General features: G+C 45.6%; 1 protein-coding gene across 3 annotated transcripts in view; it reads left to right on the top strand.

Moving 5' to 3' along the window:
* Positions 1–14,716, top strand: part of TOM1L2 (target of myb1 like 2 membrane trafficking protein) — a 56,112-nt gene that overhangs the window by 33,534 nt on the left and 7,862 nt on the right. The window contains exons 10-14 of one of the 3 annotated variants that reach the window (XM_041401577.1): positions 103–226; positions 1,016–1,133; positions 3,383–3,458; positions 6,555–6,620; positions 14,198–14,257. In XM_041401577.1, coding sequence (XP_041257511.1) covers positions 103–226; positions 1,016–1,133; positions 3,383–3,458; positions 6,555–6,620; positions 14,198–14,257 — 444 coding nt within the window. The remainder of the gene's footprint in view (positions 1–102; positions 227–1,015; positions 1,134–3,382; positions 3,459–6,554; positions 6,621–14,197; positions 14,258–14,716) is intronic. The other 2 variants (XM_041401575.1, XM_041401576.1) reach the window with 2 other exon arrangements.

Genomic DNA, 14,716 nt, shown 5'->3' with positions numbered 1-14,716 from the left:
AAAACAGTTTATACCTAATGTGGAAAATAGTGATGTTTGATGTTGTACTGCAAGAAGAAGTTTCTGGCATGTGTAACTTCTGTGTTTCTTTGGTCCTGACAGGTACTGAATGAGGTGACAGAAGATAATTTAATAGATTTGGGTCCTGGCTCTCCAGCTGTGGTGAGCCCAATGGTTGGGAACTCAGCACCTCCATCTTCACTTTCTTCACAGCTTGCAGGGCTTGGTGAGTGCCTGATCTAGACCATGCTCTCCTCTACCTATTAATATTACCATGTGGCCTCCAAAAGATTTGGGTATTTGGCTTAGAGGAGGATTAGAAGGCATTCCCACTCTCCTGCACTGTGGCAATCTGCAATTGAGAACCAGCCTGTCACAAGGGAGGAATTTATTAATCAGAGGGAAGACTGATGGAGAGGGTGCAGTTTGTTGTTCATGGAAGAACTTGTACTACTATTTCTATTTCTGCTTAGTTATAGTTCTCTGTGACATCAGCCTGGTGATTCCCCTTCTACAAATAATATTTGTAACCTTTGGGTGAAGGGTTTTATGAAACTCTTAGGTGGTTTTCATTAAATCAAAGCAAAGATTGTGTGATTGGATCACTGGATTTGGCTGAAGGTTCTCCACCTCTTTCAGCACTGCACCAATACCATATCCCTTTGTTTGAAAGTGTTGGTTTCACAGTCAGTAACTGAGAGAAAGCATTGTGGAGAAAACTACTGTCCATGCCCCAAATTTTGGACTGTGTTAGTGACCACTAAATGTCTCAGGATATTGGCAGCAGGTTCACACCAATTCCCAAATGCTGGCTTCTTGGTGAGGAGCATTTATGGAGTGTTGCTTCCAGGATGAATTAGATCATCTCTACATTTTTCTTTTAAGAACACATGATTAGCATCCTCCAGCCTTTCCTGAACAAAACTGTCCTCAGTGCTGCAGCTGTTAATGATGGTGGTGTTTGCTTATGGTTTGTTATTTCACTGGTTCACGATTTTTTCTCCTCTGGTTGCAGACTTGGGCACAAACAGTGTCAGTGGCACACTCAGCTCCCTCCAGCACAGTAATCCTCGTGATGACTTTGACATGTTTGCACAGACAAGAGGCAGCTCCTTGGCTGAGCAGCGAAAGAAGTAAGTTGGAGTTTGTCTTCAGCACTGAGTCATGGCACTGCTGTTTTCTAAGGGCATAAATCTGAAGCTTCTTGACTTCAGACTGCAAAAATAGTTTTGGTGTATGTTTTTGTGCTTTTAATCCAGTCCCTGTCCTTTTGGTTGTTATTAATATGAGCAAGTGGAGAAGTTCCTGCTGCTGGACAGAGCAGACTGGCTGGGTACTCTCTTAGTTAATGAGCTCACTGGAAACTTGGAAGAGTGCTTGCCTGTACTTCTGCCTTCTCCTAAAGGCTTGTCATCCCATCCAGCCATGTTTGAGATACAGGAGCAGAAGGGTCCTTCACCTGAAGGTCATGGATGTGCTTTGGTGGCTGAATTACTGTCATCAGAGGCTGGGAAACAGAATTACCATCCAGTTAACTCTCCTTTTGGCCCCATTCATACTCTCACAGGCTGTCAAGGCAGTGTAGCTTGCCTGGCTTCATGCTACCCCTGATTTGTTTATATGCATAGGGCTTGCATCTCTAGAGCTGCAAATCTGGCACTTTCAAGGGCATTTAACAGGTCAAATTATTTTAATGTAAAATAAATCTATGCACTTACTAAGAAAACCTTTGATCCCTGTCAAGTGTTATTCAATAAAAGACACACTCAGGTATTTTTCTTTCATATATGATTTCTTGCCTCCTGGCTTCAGACATTAGAGGAAGCAGTCAGAACATCATCAATATCTTGTCTCAAGCTAAAAAATGCTGTTAAACAGTTTATCAAAAATTTAGAAAAATTGAGCCTGCAAATTTATTGGGCTCTATTATTTGCAGTTATCAATATAGCTATTGGTACCGCCTCAGCTGTGGTGTCAGTGCTGAGAAGAAATGCTTGAATGTAGAGGGATAAGCCACCACTGGAGATTTTGGGCTGGGAGCCTTAATGTACAGTTAGAAAGGAGAGCATTGCAGGAGAGATCTAATCGAGGTCCCTCTGTCTCTTGTGCTAAATGAAGCACAAAACTACTCTTCCCACACCGTACCTAATGGAACAAGGAGCACGGATCATCCATGATTTCACAAGGGAGGATTGCTCTGTCTTCCTTGGATTGTGCACTGTATAAACAGAGCAGCAGGGAGGAGGAAAGGCACGAGTGTGACTTGCTGTGGTGTGTAGGTGACAGCTCTGGGTGTGAGAGCTCTGGGTGCTGTGCTCACAGCTTGGGAGAAGCCAGCAGGAGGAAGAGAGAAGGTTCCCCCTGCTCAGGCAGCCCCTCCCAGGAGCTGATTTATGGGCACATGCTTGTGTCTGCTGCAGCTCATGGTTCACCACTGCTCTGTGAGATGCTGCTGCTGCCTCTGTCACCTGACTGCTACATGTCCCTTTTGCATTGCCATGTAGGAAGCTTTTAACAGCTCTGTAAATAGTGCATTTCTTTGTCTGCTTCACTGCAGTTGCATAATTCCATCTCTCTTTGAGTCTCGCTCTGCCTCCCCCCCATGCACACAGCAAGGTCAGGCTTCCAGATGTCATCTCCAAATCTTTGTTAAACATAATGTGCAATCAGGCCTCTTTTCACAGTCCCCCACTTGCTCTTGGACATTCTTAGGGTGCCTTGTGACCTGGTTGCCTGCCTTTCATAATGCTGATCTTACTCTCTTTGCTTCAAGGTGCTTTCCAAAACGGATGGGTGGCCTTTGTACAGAGCAAGCTCCTTTTCTTGGGGTACACACAGTACCCTCCAAGTCTTGTTAAGAAAAAGAACGTGCTTTCTGGTTCCCAGGGAGTAAATCAGGGTATCCAGGGTATTGTTCTCCTGTGAGGAAAGGCTGGGAGAATTGGGATTGTTCAGCCTGGAAAAGAGAAGGGATTGGGGTGACCTAATTCCACTATCTGAAGGGAGCCTACAAGAAAGATGAGGAGAGACTATTTACAAGAGTCTGGAGTGACAGGACAAAGGGGAATGGCTTCAAACTGAGAGAGTTTAAAGGGGTAGAATGAATATTAGGATGAAATTCTTCCTTGTGAGGGTGGTGAAGCACTGGCACAGGCTGCCCAGAGAAGCTGGGGCTGCCCCATCCCTAGCAGTGTGCAAGGCCAGACTGGACAGAGCTTGGAGCAACCTGGGACAGTGGAAAGTGTCCCTGCCCATGGCAGGGGGCTGGAATGAGAGATCTTTTAACATCCCTTCCAACCCAGGCCTTCCTATGATTCCATGATTGCTTATGGATGACTGCTGGAGCTTCTTTCTAGTTCTGTGGTTTGTTCTTTTCTTCCAGTGTGACGTACGAGGACCCACAGGCTGTCAAAGGACTGGCATCTGCCCTGGATGTTCGGAAACAGAACACAGGAGGGGTAGGTCACAGCTCTGTGTTTTGTTATCCACCTGGAATCCAAGCTGGAGGTGGCTGCTTTGGCTGAGCTTCTCATTCTGTATTCCTGCAATGTGCTAGTAATGGCTATTTTGAAATTGATATCTGGGAGCAAGTACTTGCTCAGTAATGATCTCTAAAGAGATGCTGCACTCCAGTCTAAAAGACTTCAGAATCATAGTGGGTAAATTCTCCTGTGTCCTTGCAGCTTGTCTGGGGACTCCAGCTCTTTGCCTGGAATCACTGCTGAGAAGAATTAAATGGGGAATATCCTGTGAACACTGATGTGCATTGACTTGGTTTGGTTTTGCTCATGAAAGTCTTAATCTACTAGACTTTGCTTCAAGTGCATGGATGCACAAGCGAGTTACAGGGAGAGAAATGATGCAGACTTTTAATGCTTCACATTCCTTGCCATAACTGCCCTCACTTGCAGGCTGTTCTGTCTGCCCAGGGCAGGCTCTTGCTCTCTTGTGTGGGCAGAAGAGCCCCATGTGCTGTCACCTTGCAGCAGCTGACACTCAAAACACGGGTGAGAGAGCTTGGGCAGCTTTGTCTGCATCCCTCGGTGAAGGCAGAAGTGAAGGAGCTTTCAGATCATCCCTCAACCCCTTTCTACCACCCTGCTTTTAAAAACTCTGCTGCTCTTTTGTACGCAGCTGTGTGTGAGTTTTTAGAGGACAGAGCAAGTTCAGAGCCTTTTCCAGTCCAATTTTGGGCTGTGATGACCACTAGGGAGCACGGCAGAGCCAGCATAGCATGGGAGAGCCAATGCAGTGTGCACATGCCTCTCGCTGGGGAAAATTGCCTCCCCATGCCTTGGCTGATCCCACCCTGGTTCTTTCATGAAGTGGGAGTGCTCTGGGCAGCTGGCATGCCTGGCAGCTTGTGCTCCAAGCCAGGGAGAATTTGTGTTGGGAGCCAGCTGGGGTCAGATCACAGCTGCCTGCCTGCCCAGGCCACCATTCAGTGGGAGCAGGCCCTCAGCTCTCACAGAGCATCCCCCACCCCACAAACCTACCTGCTTCTTCCTGTCCCTGTCCTCCTGCAGGAAGGGCAACTTATAACCCAGGTCAGCCCCATGAGCAGCTGGAGCTCAGCCCCACAAAAACACATGACAGCAGTACTGAGAGAAAAGGGGAAGCATGAGGAGGCAGGGGCAGAAATATTCCTTCACAGGAATTCCTGAATCCAGTGTGACATCCCAAGCCCCACTATCACTGAGCTGTTATTGGCAGGACCTGGGGAAGGATTTGAGATCCTGCTCTTTGTTCCTGGCTAACCAAATGCAAGGGGCTTGCATTTAGCTGGTCAAGGGGGCTGTATTCCCCCAGTGGCCTCAGGGTCATGTCTTTATTTATTAACACTTTTGTTCCCAGCCAGTTCTGCTTTAGGCACCAGCACAACATGTCATTCATACCAGCAGAGCTTCTGCTGTGCCCCAAGTGTTGTCATTTCAAAGGGCTGTGGCTAAGCTCATCTGAGGGTCAAAGTTTTTTGGGGTAAATGCCTTATGGGTTGTGGAACTTGGGGCTATGAGATGTTGAGACTTTCAGCCTCTTTTCAAAGGTCCTGGAAACTGTAACATGTAACCAGAAGAGCTTGTTTTGAAATGCAGTTCCTCTGTAATTGGTAAACACTTTTTCTCAACTGTTGTGAGGCTTGTGGGTGTCTCTTCTTAAAGGAAATAGAAATTAAACTCTCCTAAAGTTACCAGCCCCAGCATGTGCAGCAAAAAACTGGCAGTGCTCAGTAAACGAAAAGACAGGCTTTAATTTGGGCAGAGCTAATTTAAGAACAGCTCTGGGGAGGAGCCAAAAGCTTTGCAACACATTCTTCACACACGCGTCTCGTTCCAGCACAGTTGTCCAGTGGCAGAATTCAGCACATCCGACGTTTCTAATGCAGTCATTCTCAGAATGGTCTGCAGAGATGGGGCTGATCACGTGGCATTAGCTGTCTTTTAATGTGATTTAGCAGCTGGAAACAAGATGAGCTAAAAATACACTGTTTTCTTAATATTGCTTTTCCATGTTGGGAATTGCTTTTGTTGCCAGTGAGTTGTTGCATGATCACAACCAGGAGGAGAGGTGTCCAAGAAACAATTCTCTGGTGTTACACAGAGAGCAGATGAAACTGGAACGATTTCCCTTTAATTTTTTTTTCCCCTCATAAAATGAGACATAAAAGATTGCAGCTGATTCTCCATTACCTGTGTTAATGGGGACAGGGAGGTGTCCCCTGTGTGCAGGTGTCTGGGTGGGTGTACATAACACACCAGTGGCTCTCTGCTGAGCTCACCCAATTCTGGGCTGGAGCCACTGCACTCTGCTGAGCCCAAGCAAGCCCCTCCAGAGCTGGAGATGACTCTGCATCCCCTGGCTCAGGGAGGAGGTGCTGAAGGGCACAGAACCATGAGAGTGTTGGTGGTGCTGTGCCATGCAGTCTGCAGCCTGCTCAGGGGAGCTGGATGCATCAGCAGTCCTTTAACCTCTGCGCTTTTCAAGAGGGGCAGTTTGAAAGGCTGCCAGGACACTGCAGCAAACTGCCCTGACTTCCCTCCACTCAACACCATTGCAGAGCTGCTGTGCTGTCTGTGTGGGGCACAGTCTGTCTGCTGAGGTCAAGGACATGAGCAGGGTGTGCTGCAGCCCACGGCTTCATAAACAAGGGGGACTCCACAGACTCCACACGAGAGTTTCCAGTGCAGTGTCTGCCTGCAGTAGCTTGTACAGCCTCACTTTTCCTTCTTCTAAGAAGATGACAAACATCAGCCTCACTACTAGCCTGTGATTGGTTTATTTTATTATTATTATTTTTATTTTTAAGGACATCATGGAAGGAGTGCTAAAACACTGTGAACTGTCTGTAGAAAGTGCAGAATTCTGGGTGAGGTGTATCCTCTTATGAACAGAGCTGACAGGCAGAGGGGGACACAGCTGCTGCCAGAAGCTGCTGTAGGCAACTCTGTGTGTGTATGTGTGTGTCTGTGTATGTGAAGTTTTTAACTGTTTTATTACTTTATCATGGGTTGTTGCTGTGGTTTCTCTCTTTATGGACCTTTCTGTTCTCAACACAGAGGAGAGGTAAAGGTGGGAACTCAGACATGGAGCCCATAGACAAGTGGCTAATTACACAAGGAATGGTGAGGACTTCACCAGTGAAACAATTCCTACTGCCCACCCCAGTCCCTGACCTAGAATAACCATCCTCCATTCACCTCTTGTCCTGCCCTATTGAACCGCTTGAAATCAGACAGTACAAGGAGTTTATTTCCCACCTGCATCATTACCTGGGGCAAAGGGAAAGATTTGCACCAATTTCTGGTTTATACAGCACCAAGACCTGTAAATAACTGAATCATGTGTAGGATCCCACGTCACCTTCAGAAGAGGCCTGGGGATCCAGTTGGTTCCTTCTACTGTCTTGATTTGTTTATGCAGTATCCACTTTTCGAGGGATAAACACAAGTCTCATGGACCTTATTCACAAAGAGGACACTTGCTATCTGTCTGTAAAGCAGCCTTTTCTGGTAGTGCTTAGCTTCATGGTCTGGAATAAACATAGGGAAGTTGTAGGATCATATGTAGTTGAATTGAGTAAAGTAGGGATCATTCTTTATGCAAGGAAGGGAATGGGAGAACTGTTGCCCAGATTGACGTCTTCAGCCCCACTGGCATTAGGAATCAGACTCCAAAAGGTACAGTAGTGTTTCTGGCTTTCAGGATTTAATTCCTGTGTCTGGTGATGCCAGTGCCTTGATAAAATCAGGCTTCTGAAGATCACTGAACCTGTGCACATTCTGACCTTGTTTGAAGTTGTCCTTCATCAGTGTGCTTGCAGAGAGAAGTTCAAAGCTTGCTTTAGGTGCAGAAGCCAGAGGAAAGGAAAAATACCCTTATGCTATGCCTTAAAGCCAAGTTCTAAGACCTTTTTTTTTGGGACTATGTAATCCATCATTTTAAGTGTTTGAGATTAGTACCAATAATGTGACCTAACTGTAGAAAATTCTCCTGAGACAGTCCTGGCTGCAGCTGAGTTCAGAGAGGTGCAGGGAGAATTCCCTTTGCTCTGGGGTGTGCTGGCAGTGCAGCATGTGGGGTTGGGCACCAGGAACAGGAATGCTTCACTCCAGGGAGAGTCCTGAATATCCCAGACGAAGCTGCCCAGTGCTTAAAAAAGAGGAACATCCCAGAAAGCTTAAAGTTTGGAAAATCCAAAGTATGCAGTATCTAATCTGTGAAACACTTGCATTCATTCTTCTGGATTTAGGGCTAATGCAGATTATTTCTCAGGGCCAGCTTGGAAATTTGGCAGAATTTTGCACGGCTGGTGCACACACAGTGATGGGACAGGTGCTGTATCTGCCTGCCCAGAAGCAGCTCCATGCCTGCTCACACACAGTGGGAAAAGCCCACTGTGGGTACCTGTCCCTGGGAGCCAGAGTGTCCTTTTGGTGCTGTCAGACACCCACAGCTCACAAGGTGAGGGTGAAAAGCTGTAAAATGAGCAGCAGTATCAGCTTTGCCTCTGATGCTCTTGGCTGTGGCTCACAGAGGCTCTCGCTGTTCGGTGGCTCTGTTGCAGCCAGGGATGTGCTGTGCCACTGTTAGATGTTCATCCATAATGAATAATCCAGTGATTGAGTTAGTTCTTCTTCTTTGCCTTTCCACTGTTTACAAGAGCGGGGAAGCATGAAATCAGCACCCCTGCTGTTCACACCACTCACACCACTGCTTTATTAAAAAAGCAAACAGCATATTCCTTCATTGGCTTGTGGTTATTCAGTCTGGAAAAAGGATACTGCAGCATTCATGGAGATCTATGGATTTGGGGAGGGAAGGGGGCCTGGCTGTCCAACCAGTCACTGCTCTTACAAACCTGTCACCTTGTTTGTATGCTAAATATGAGAGAGAAATACCTAAAATAAAACTAAACTAATCATTAACTCCGTTTCTCTCTTAACTGGCTGTAGTTCCTAACAGTATTTATTAATATGACCTGTAGCATTTACAGTGCCAGTGGATAACTAGAATCCCAGGTATGAACCTGATGTGCCCACTCTGTGGGGTACTTTTTGTACTTTGGTGAGGAGGAAAGGAGTGAGCTGACACTGCTGTTCCCTGAGCCTGCACAACACTGAGACCACTCAAAAGGAATTCTGCACCTGCCAGAGTGGTTCTCACATCCCTCACAACCTGACATTGTTCTGTACAAGCTGTGATACATTTCAGCTTTGGGCTGAGTCCTTCTCACTCCATTTCTCTGCATCCCAGTTCACCACACACCTTTGCAGTCTCTGGCTCTCCTCTCCCAGTGAATTTGGCAGTGTTGTTCTTGTTTCCAGTTAACCTGTGGCTCAGTTCTGTCATCAGGGTGATGCCAGAACCATGGAGACAGACACAAGACACTATCTCAGCTCTACCTACAAAACTAAAATAGACAAAATTATATTGGCAGAAAATGTTTCTGGTGTTTATATGGCTGAGGGATGGGAGGTGAGCTGTTCAGTGGCAGATCTGTCTGCAGTGTGAGGTCAGGGTTTTGCAGGTCTCACACAGGGGTCTGTATCAGCAGCAGTTAGACACAGACTTTACCACAGAGCCACGTTTTAGTGCAGGTGGTCTCAGTTCCCTTCTCATGAGATTGGGCAGCTAGTGAGATTTGCATTAATATATTCCTTTCCTAGAATAATCTGTCAACCCACTCACATACCAGATGGGTTATTTGTTATGAAAGTGAGAAGCAGGTGTTGCTTAAGCCACCATGTCAGGACATTAACTGGGACAGTGGCAGGGGAAGGATGAAACTGCACCAGAATTCACAGAAAGTGATATGAACACCACTCAGCATTTTGTCTTGACTGCCAGCAGCACGCCTGGCTAGAGAGGAGAGCCCTCTTTGTAGGGAAGATAGGTGAGTAAAGATTAAATGAAACCCCTGTTAATTAGTTACCAAGTGGGATGCCGCTGTGTGCCTTCAAGAGAGAGATAGGATCTGAGATGTGGAAACGACTTGGCTAACATGAGACTGTTGAATAACCTCATCATCTTCAAGACTGAAGTGCTTGAATTGTGGATAAGCCCAAAGCCAGGCAGTGAAGATCTCATTTCTCCCATGTGGGGGGACCCCTCTCCCTGTTGAAGGCAAGCGGGTGCTTCCCCTTACCCGCAGACCACGGGGGTCTCCTTAGCCAGCCGTGGTGTTTCCAGAGCACTCTGCAAGGACAGCCCAATCCCGGTGGCAGTGGCAGTGAGGGCTGTCACTGCCTGGACATGCCTGTCACATGCAGATGGGCTGGTTGGTGTACAAGCTGCCAGAGGCTGGGCACAGCAGGGCAACACTGCAGCCCAGCTCCTGCCTGCCCGGCCCTGCAGTGTGCCAGCACAGTCAGCAGTAACCAAGGAGTTCATTTAATCCTTACACATAAAGTCAAGCGTGGTCCAATATTGAAGCCAAGCAGCTATTTCAAGATGACAACAGCTTTAAATAGATGGTAAGGCTGTAGTAGTAAGCTGGAGTAGCCTGCTAGTGTGCTCCTAGTGCTGCTGTAGGAATGACAGACCTTTAGTACTGCTAACCAGCGAGGGGGAGCAAGTAGCAACTAACCAAGAACTGGTGTCAGCTTTGTTAAACATCTAGAAAGAAGTGGAATTAACTAAGCTATTACAAGGCAGTAGTCTAGCAACAATTAGCATAAACCTTGTTAAACATTTTAAGAACATTAATGAGCTCACCTAGAGACCTGAATTGTCATTTCATACCTGCTTCTTTTCCAGTGGGATCATTTTTAATAGAAATAAAATGTGATAATAATAACCTTAAACTGTCTTTTTAAGGGTAGAATATTGGATTTTATGACTTCTGAGGAAAAATATTGGCAATACTCTTTGGCTTTTGATTGCTAGTGAGAACATCAACACAATCTAGCTTAGATAAGTAGGAACTTGAATTCCAGGTTCCTGTGGGTTTTGTGGGATTGAGCACTTACTTTTGTTCTCCCAGCCCTGCTTTTCCATTTCTCTTTCAGGGCTGTTGAGATGATCCCATTTGTAGGATTTTCCAAAGACTAAATAAAAAAGGAATTTAAACAATCAGACCAGCTTTTAATTAAAGCCAGTTACTTGAAGTACCCAAAAATATTTTGTGACTTAATTTCCATTTACTGTAAGTATAGACTTTTAAAAAAAAAATCACAAATATACTTATACAAACAGCTCTTGCAGCCTACACTATCTGGGGAGCTCTCTTGCCAAGACTGAAAGCTTCACTAGACCATGGAAGTTTGCATAATCAAAATATCAACAAGACAGTGTCCCATTCCAGAGTTTTTTCCATGTAGTCTGTGGCTTCCACTGCTGCTTGTTCCCAGAAACTGTTGTCTTTTTTTAATGTGTAAACTAGTTAATTTATTTTTACATTGCCTCTGTTGTGATTTAGGGGTTAGTTGTAACAAAATTCCCCTGCACATCTTTCAGTTCAGGGCTTCTGAAAGGGGAAGACTTGCCAAGTACCCAACTGACTGGCAAAAACTGAGCTTCTCTGTATGTTCTCTTCTCAGTTTAAAATGAAAAATAAATGTTACAATGTTATCATTAAAATAATTTAAAACTTCCAGTTGCTCTGTGAGAGTTTCCTCCCTCTTTATTCTTGAACAAATTAAACCTGACACATGTAACCCATGTTTTATGAGGAAATGGGGCTCAGAGTCTTAGGAAAGTAAACTGGAAGTTTGTGCATGGAAGGAGCAGTAGATACCAACCCTCAACACTTCTGTGGGTGTGCTGGGAGACAGGGAAAGCTTTTTAAAAGGTCAGTGCTGAATAGCAAACGGCTGACACACTCAGCTGTTTATCTTACAGCTTTGTCTGCTTCTCTGCAAGAAGTGCTCTTGCACTTCTGAGGGCTTTGTTTGTTTGTTATAAGTAGCTCTAGCTGAAAGTAGAATTCCCTTTTTTGCTTTTTTTTTTCTTTTCGTTTTTTAAAAATTCTTATGAAACACCACAGCACAAACTCTTGTGCTGCTGAGCTGTGCTTCGAGGACTTCTGCAAATTCAAGAGTCCTGTGATTCTCAGGAACTCAGTACTTGATCAGTCATCTGTCATGTTTTGAGGATAATCAAGATTTGAGCTGCTGTTCCTTCTAATACAGGGGCACAGTACTGCCACACTTTCTAGAACAGCTGCTCTTACATTCATAAAATCATAAAATCCTGGAATGGTTTGGGTTGGAAAAAAAGATCATCTCATTCCAACCCCCTGCCATGGGCAGGGACACCTTCCACTATCCCAGACTGCTCCAAGCCCCATCCAACCTGGCCTGGAACACTTCCAGGGATGGAGCAGCCACAGCTTCTTTGGCAACCTCCCCACCCTCACAGGGAATAATCTCTTCTAATATCTAATCTAAATCCACCCTTTTTCAGCTTAAAGCCATTCCTCCTTGTCCTGTGACTGCAGGCCTTCATCCAAAATCCCCCTCCAGCTCTCTTGGAGCCCCCTGTGTTCCTGTAAATTTTATTCACAGAAAAGGCAAAAATAAACCAGCTTTTTTCCTCCTCCCTTCCATGCACATGTTCTTGTCCTTAGAGAAACATAAGCACCTTTCTGAGCTGCAACCCAAGCAACAGCTCAGAGGCTGCACCTTCCACAGTGTTAAGCAACACAGGAGAGAGGCAGCAGTGCAATTTCTGCAGTAGGTTTTAGGTTGCTATAGGATGAATGAAATCATTACTTTATATCTCTGAAGCTAGTATTTTATAAAGCTGTTAAACCAAGGAGACAGTTTTACAAGATGCAACTTGTCCTTGGGAAGGAATGTGCTGGAAGGTGCTTAGAGCTCTTCCCTTGTAAGTGGCCAGCTCGCAGCAGCTTCAGCTCACTGTGATAGTGTTGTGTGTGCATGATTCAGGAAATCATCAGGGGAAAGTTATCCTAAATCTGGCCCATTCCAGAGGAAACTGCAGGAATTTATTTTCTGTTTGGGTTCTTTATGAATTTGCTGGAAGCAAAGTGACACCTTGTACCTCTGACCCCAGGGACTGTCACTTTGTCCAGTGACTTGTCAAGTCAGAGCCCAGCCACCTTCCTGGTGCTGCTCTTTGGGGGAGATGCTTTGGATTGAGTTCAGGATTTACAGTTCTTGGACACAACTAAGCCACTTTAGCACACCTCACCTCAAGCAAGGGCTTAACTGGCCTCCTCAGTACAAAGGGCCACTTGATTCTGTGAAAAAATTCCTGAGGAGCTTTGCTAAACAGCCTCGGCCTCTGTGATCCAGCATCTGTCCATCTTCCTCTGCTAGAAGTGCCTGAGAAAACTACATCTCCCAGGAAATGCATCTGCAGAGCCTCTTCCAGCTTTTCTTATTGAATCAGAGTCATTAAGGTTGGAAAAGCCCTCCAAGACCATCAAGTCCAACCATTAACCCACCGATGCCAAGGCCGAAACTAAGCCATGTCCCAAAGCACCACATCCACAGGGTTTTTAATCACTTCTAAGGTGGGAAATTCCTGTGAGAGGTTTCAGACAAAGCTGTGGAGAACCCCTGACACCTTTTCTGCCTAGGAGAGTCCCTCTAACAGTGCCAGTTCTCCTCCCTGCCAGCCCTGCTGCTCGGCTGCCATGCCCTGGCTTGGAACTCACATGTCTGACATTGTTTTCCAACTATTTCTCAGGTTGTCCTTACCAGATCTATTGTGGTGTTTTCCTGTTTACCTCGGCAGGGCTCTGTTGTATTTCAGCAGTGTAGTTAAGTCAGGAAATTCTACACCTAATACTCAGTAATTTCCCTTTGCTGACCCAGTTACCCTTAGCACTGCGTGAAATCGCTGCCCATCAGCTGCCTCTGTGCTGCCTGTTGTAATCACACTGGTATCATGACCAGTTCCACTGCAGGAGCAGAGGCAAACCTTCCATCCCTGTGTGTTAAGCTATCCCTGACCTGCTCTGGAGAGCCCTGCTGCAGCTCTGGGGCTGTGCACTCCTCCTCTGCCCCATCCTCTTCCTCCCTCACCTTTGACACTCCACACTTTGCACTGGCACACGCTGGGCTCTGCTGCCGAGGGTCACCTTTGGCAGAGGAGTGGGAGCTGGGAGCTGGGACAGTTTTGCTTTAAACCCTTGTGCCAAGGCTTGCCAGGGCTTGGTGGTGTGGGGGGAGGAAGATCCGGGAGGAAGCATGACTGTACCCTGGGCTCTGACTTCTCCACCTGCGCAGAAAACCAATTTGTTCTCATAGGAGTGTTGCCTGAAGACTTTGAGCCCCTTTTTTTCCTAACCCTTCACTGTGGCTAATACCCATTTTAAAAAACAAAAGGTGTGAATTTAACATTTCAAAACCTAACTGATATCCAGTATTCTACCCTTAAAAGCATTTCACGATCAAGATTAGAATCATCAGTCCATCTTGATGGTTTTAATATGTGGTCGAGAAGTTACTCATCTTATGCTGGCATCCAGTCACGTCATTCCCCATAATCTTTCTCCTGGTTTTTTTAGCCTTGTTGTTCATAATTTCCTTTCCAATTTGTTTCTTTATTTGAAATGCCATTTATATTTTGTTGCCTTCTTTTTTTTTTTTTTTTTTTCCAGCACATCTTACATCTTTGTTTTTGTTTTGTTTTTAATCTTATTTCTGGCGTTTTCCATCGCTCTGTGGCCATGATTGTGGATGTGTTTTGGTTTTTGCCTGCCTTGCTGTTCTCTCGCTGCACTCCCTAGATCCCTGTTGCACAGTCCTCTGTCATGGATGACATTGAGGAGTGGCTCAGTACCGACTTGGTGAGACTCTTTATATTTTCATTTTTCACTTGCATGGGTAACTTTCAATGCATTGCTGAGTTCCTGGTACTTCTCATAGCAGGAAGCAGTGAAACTTCCCAAGCAGAGAGTCTGGTTCCCTTTGAAGGGAATATCTAAGCAGAAAGAGTCAGGGTTGTGTTCAGAAATTCAATCAAAACACTTTTTTTCTGAGCTGTTTTATTTTCCCTTCTCCATGTGAACATCACAGAATAACACATGTTCCAGAAAATGTGGGATTCTGATCCTCAAATAGGGAAGCATTAAATATGGCCTGAATTTTTCTGCACCAGACTTAAAGTCCATGTTTAAAGCTTCATTATTTAGACAGGATCTAAGTTCATGCTTGTGTTGAGGCATGCTTTTAAGAGATGCTGGATCAGGGCTTAGATTCCTTTCAAATCAAGATGTCTTTGTTAAACTGGCAGGCAATCTTGTTTC

The sequence above is a fragment of the Onychostruthus taczanowskii genome, unplaced genomic scaffold (assembly GCF_017590055.1).
Source record: "Onychostruthus taczanowskii isolate IOZ18803 unplaced genomic scaffold, ASM1759005v1 scaffold19, whole genome shotgun sequence".
In the NCBI taxonomy this organism is placed as follows: domain Eukaryota; kingdom Metazoa; phylum Chordata; class Aves; order Passeriformes; family Passeridae; genus Onychostruthus; species Onychostruthus taczanowskii.
Note: the sequence above shows the minus strand (reverse complement) of the source record. Positions and strands in the feature narration are given on the sequence as shown.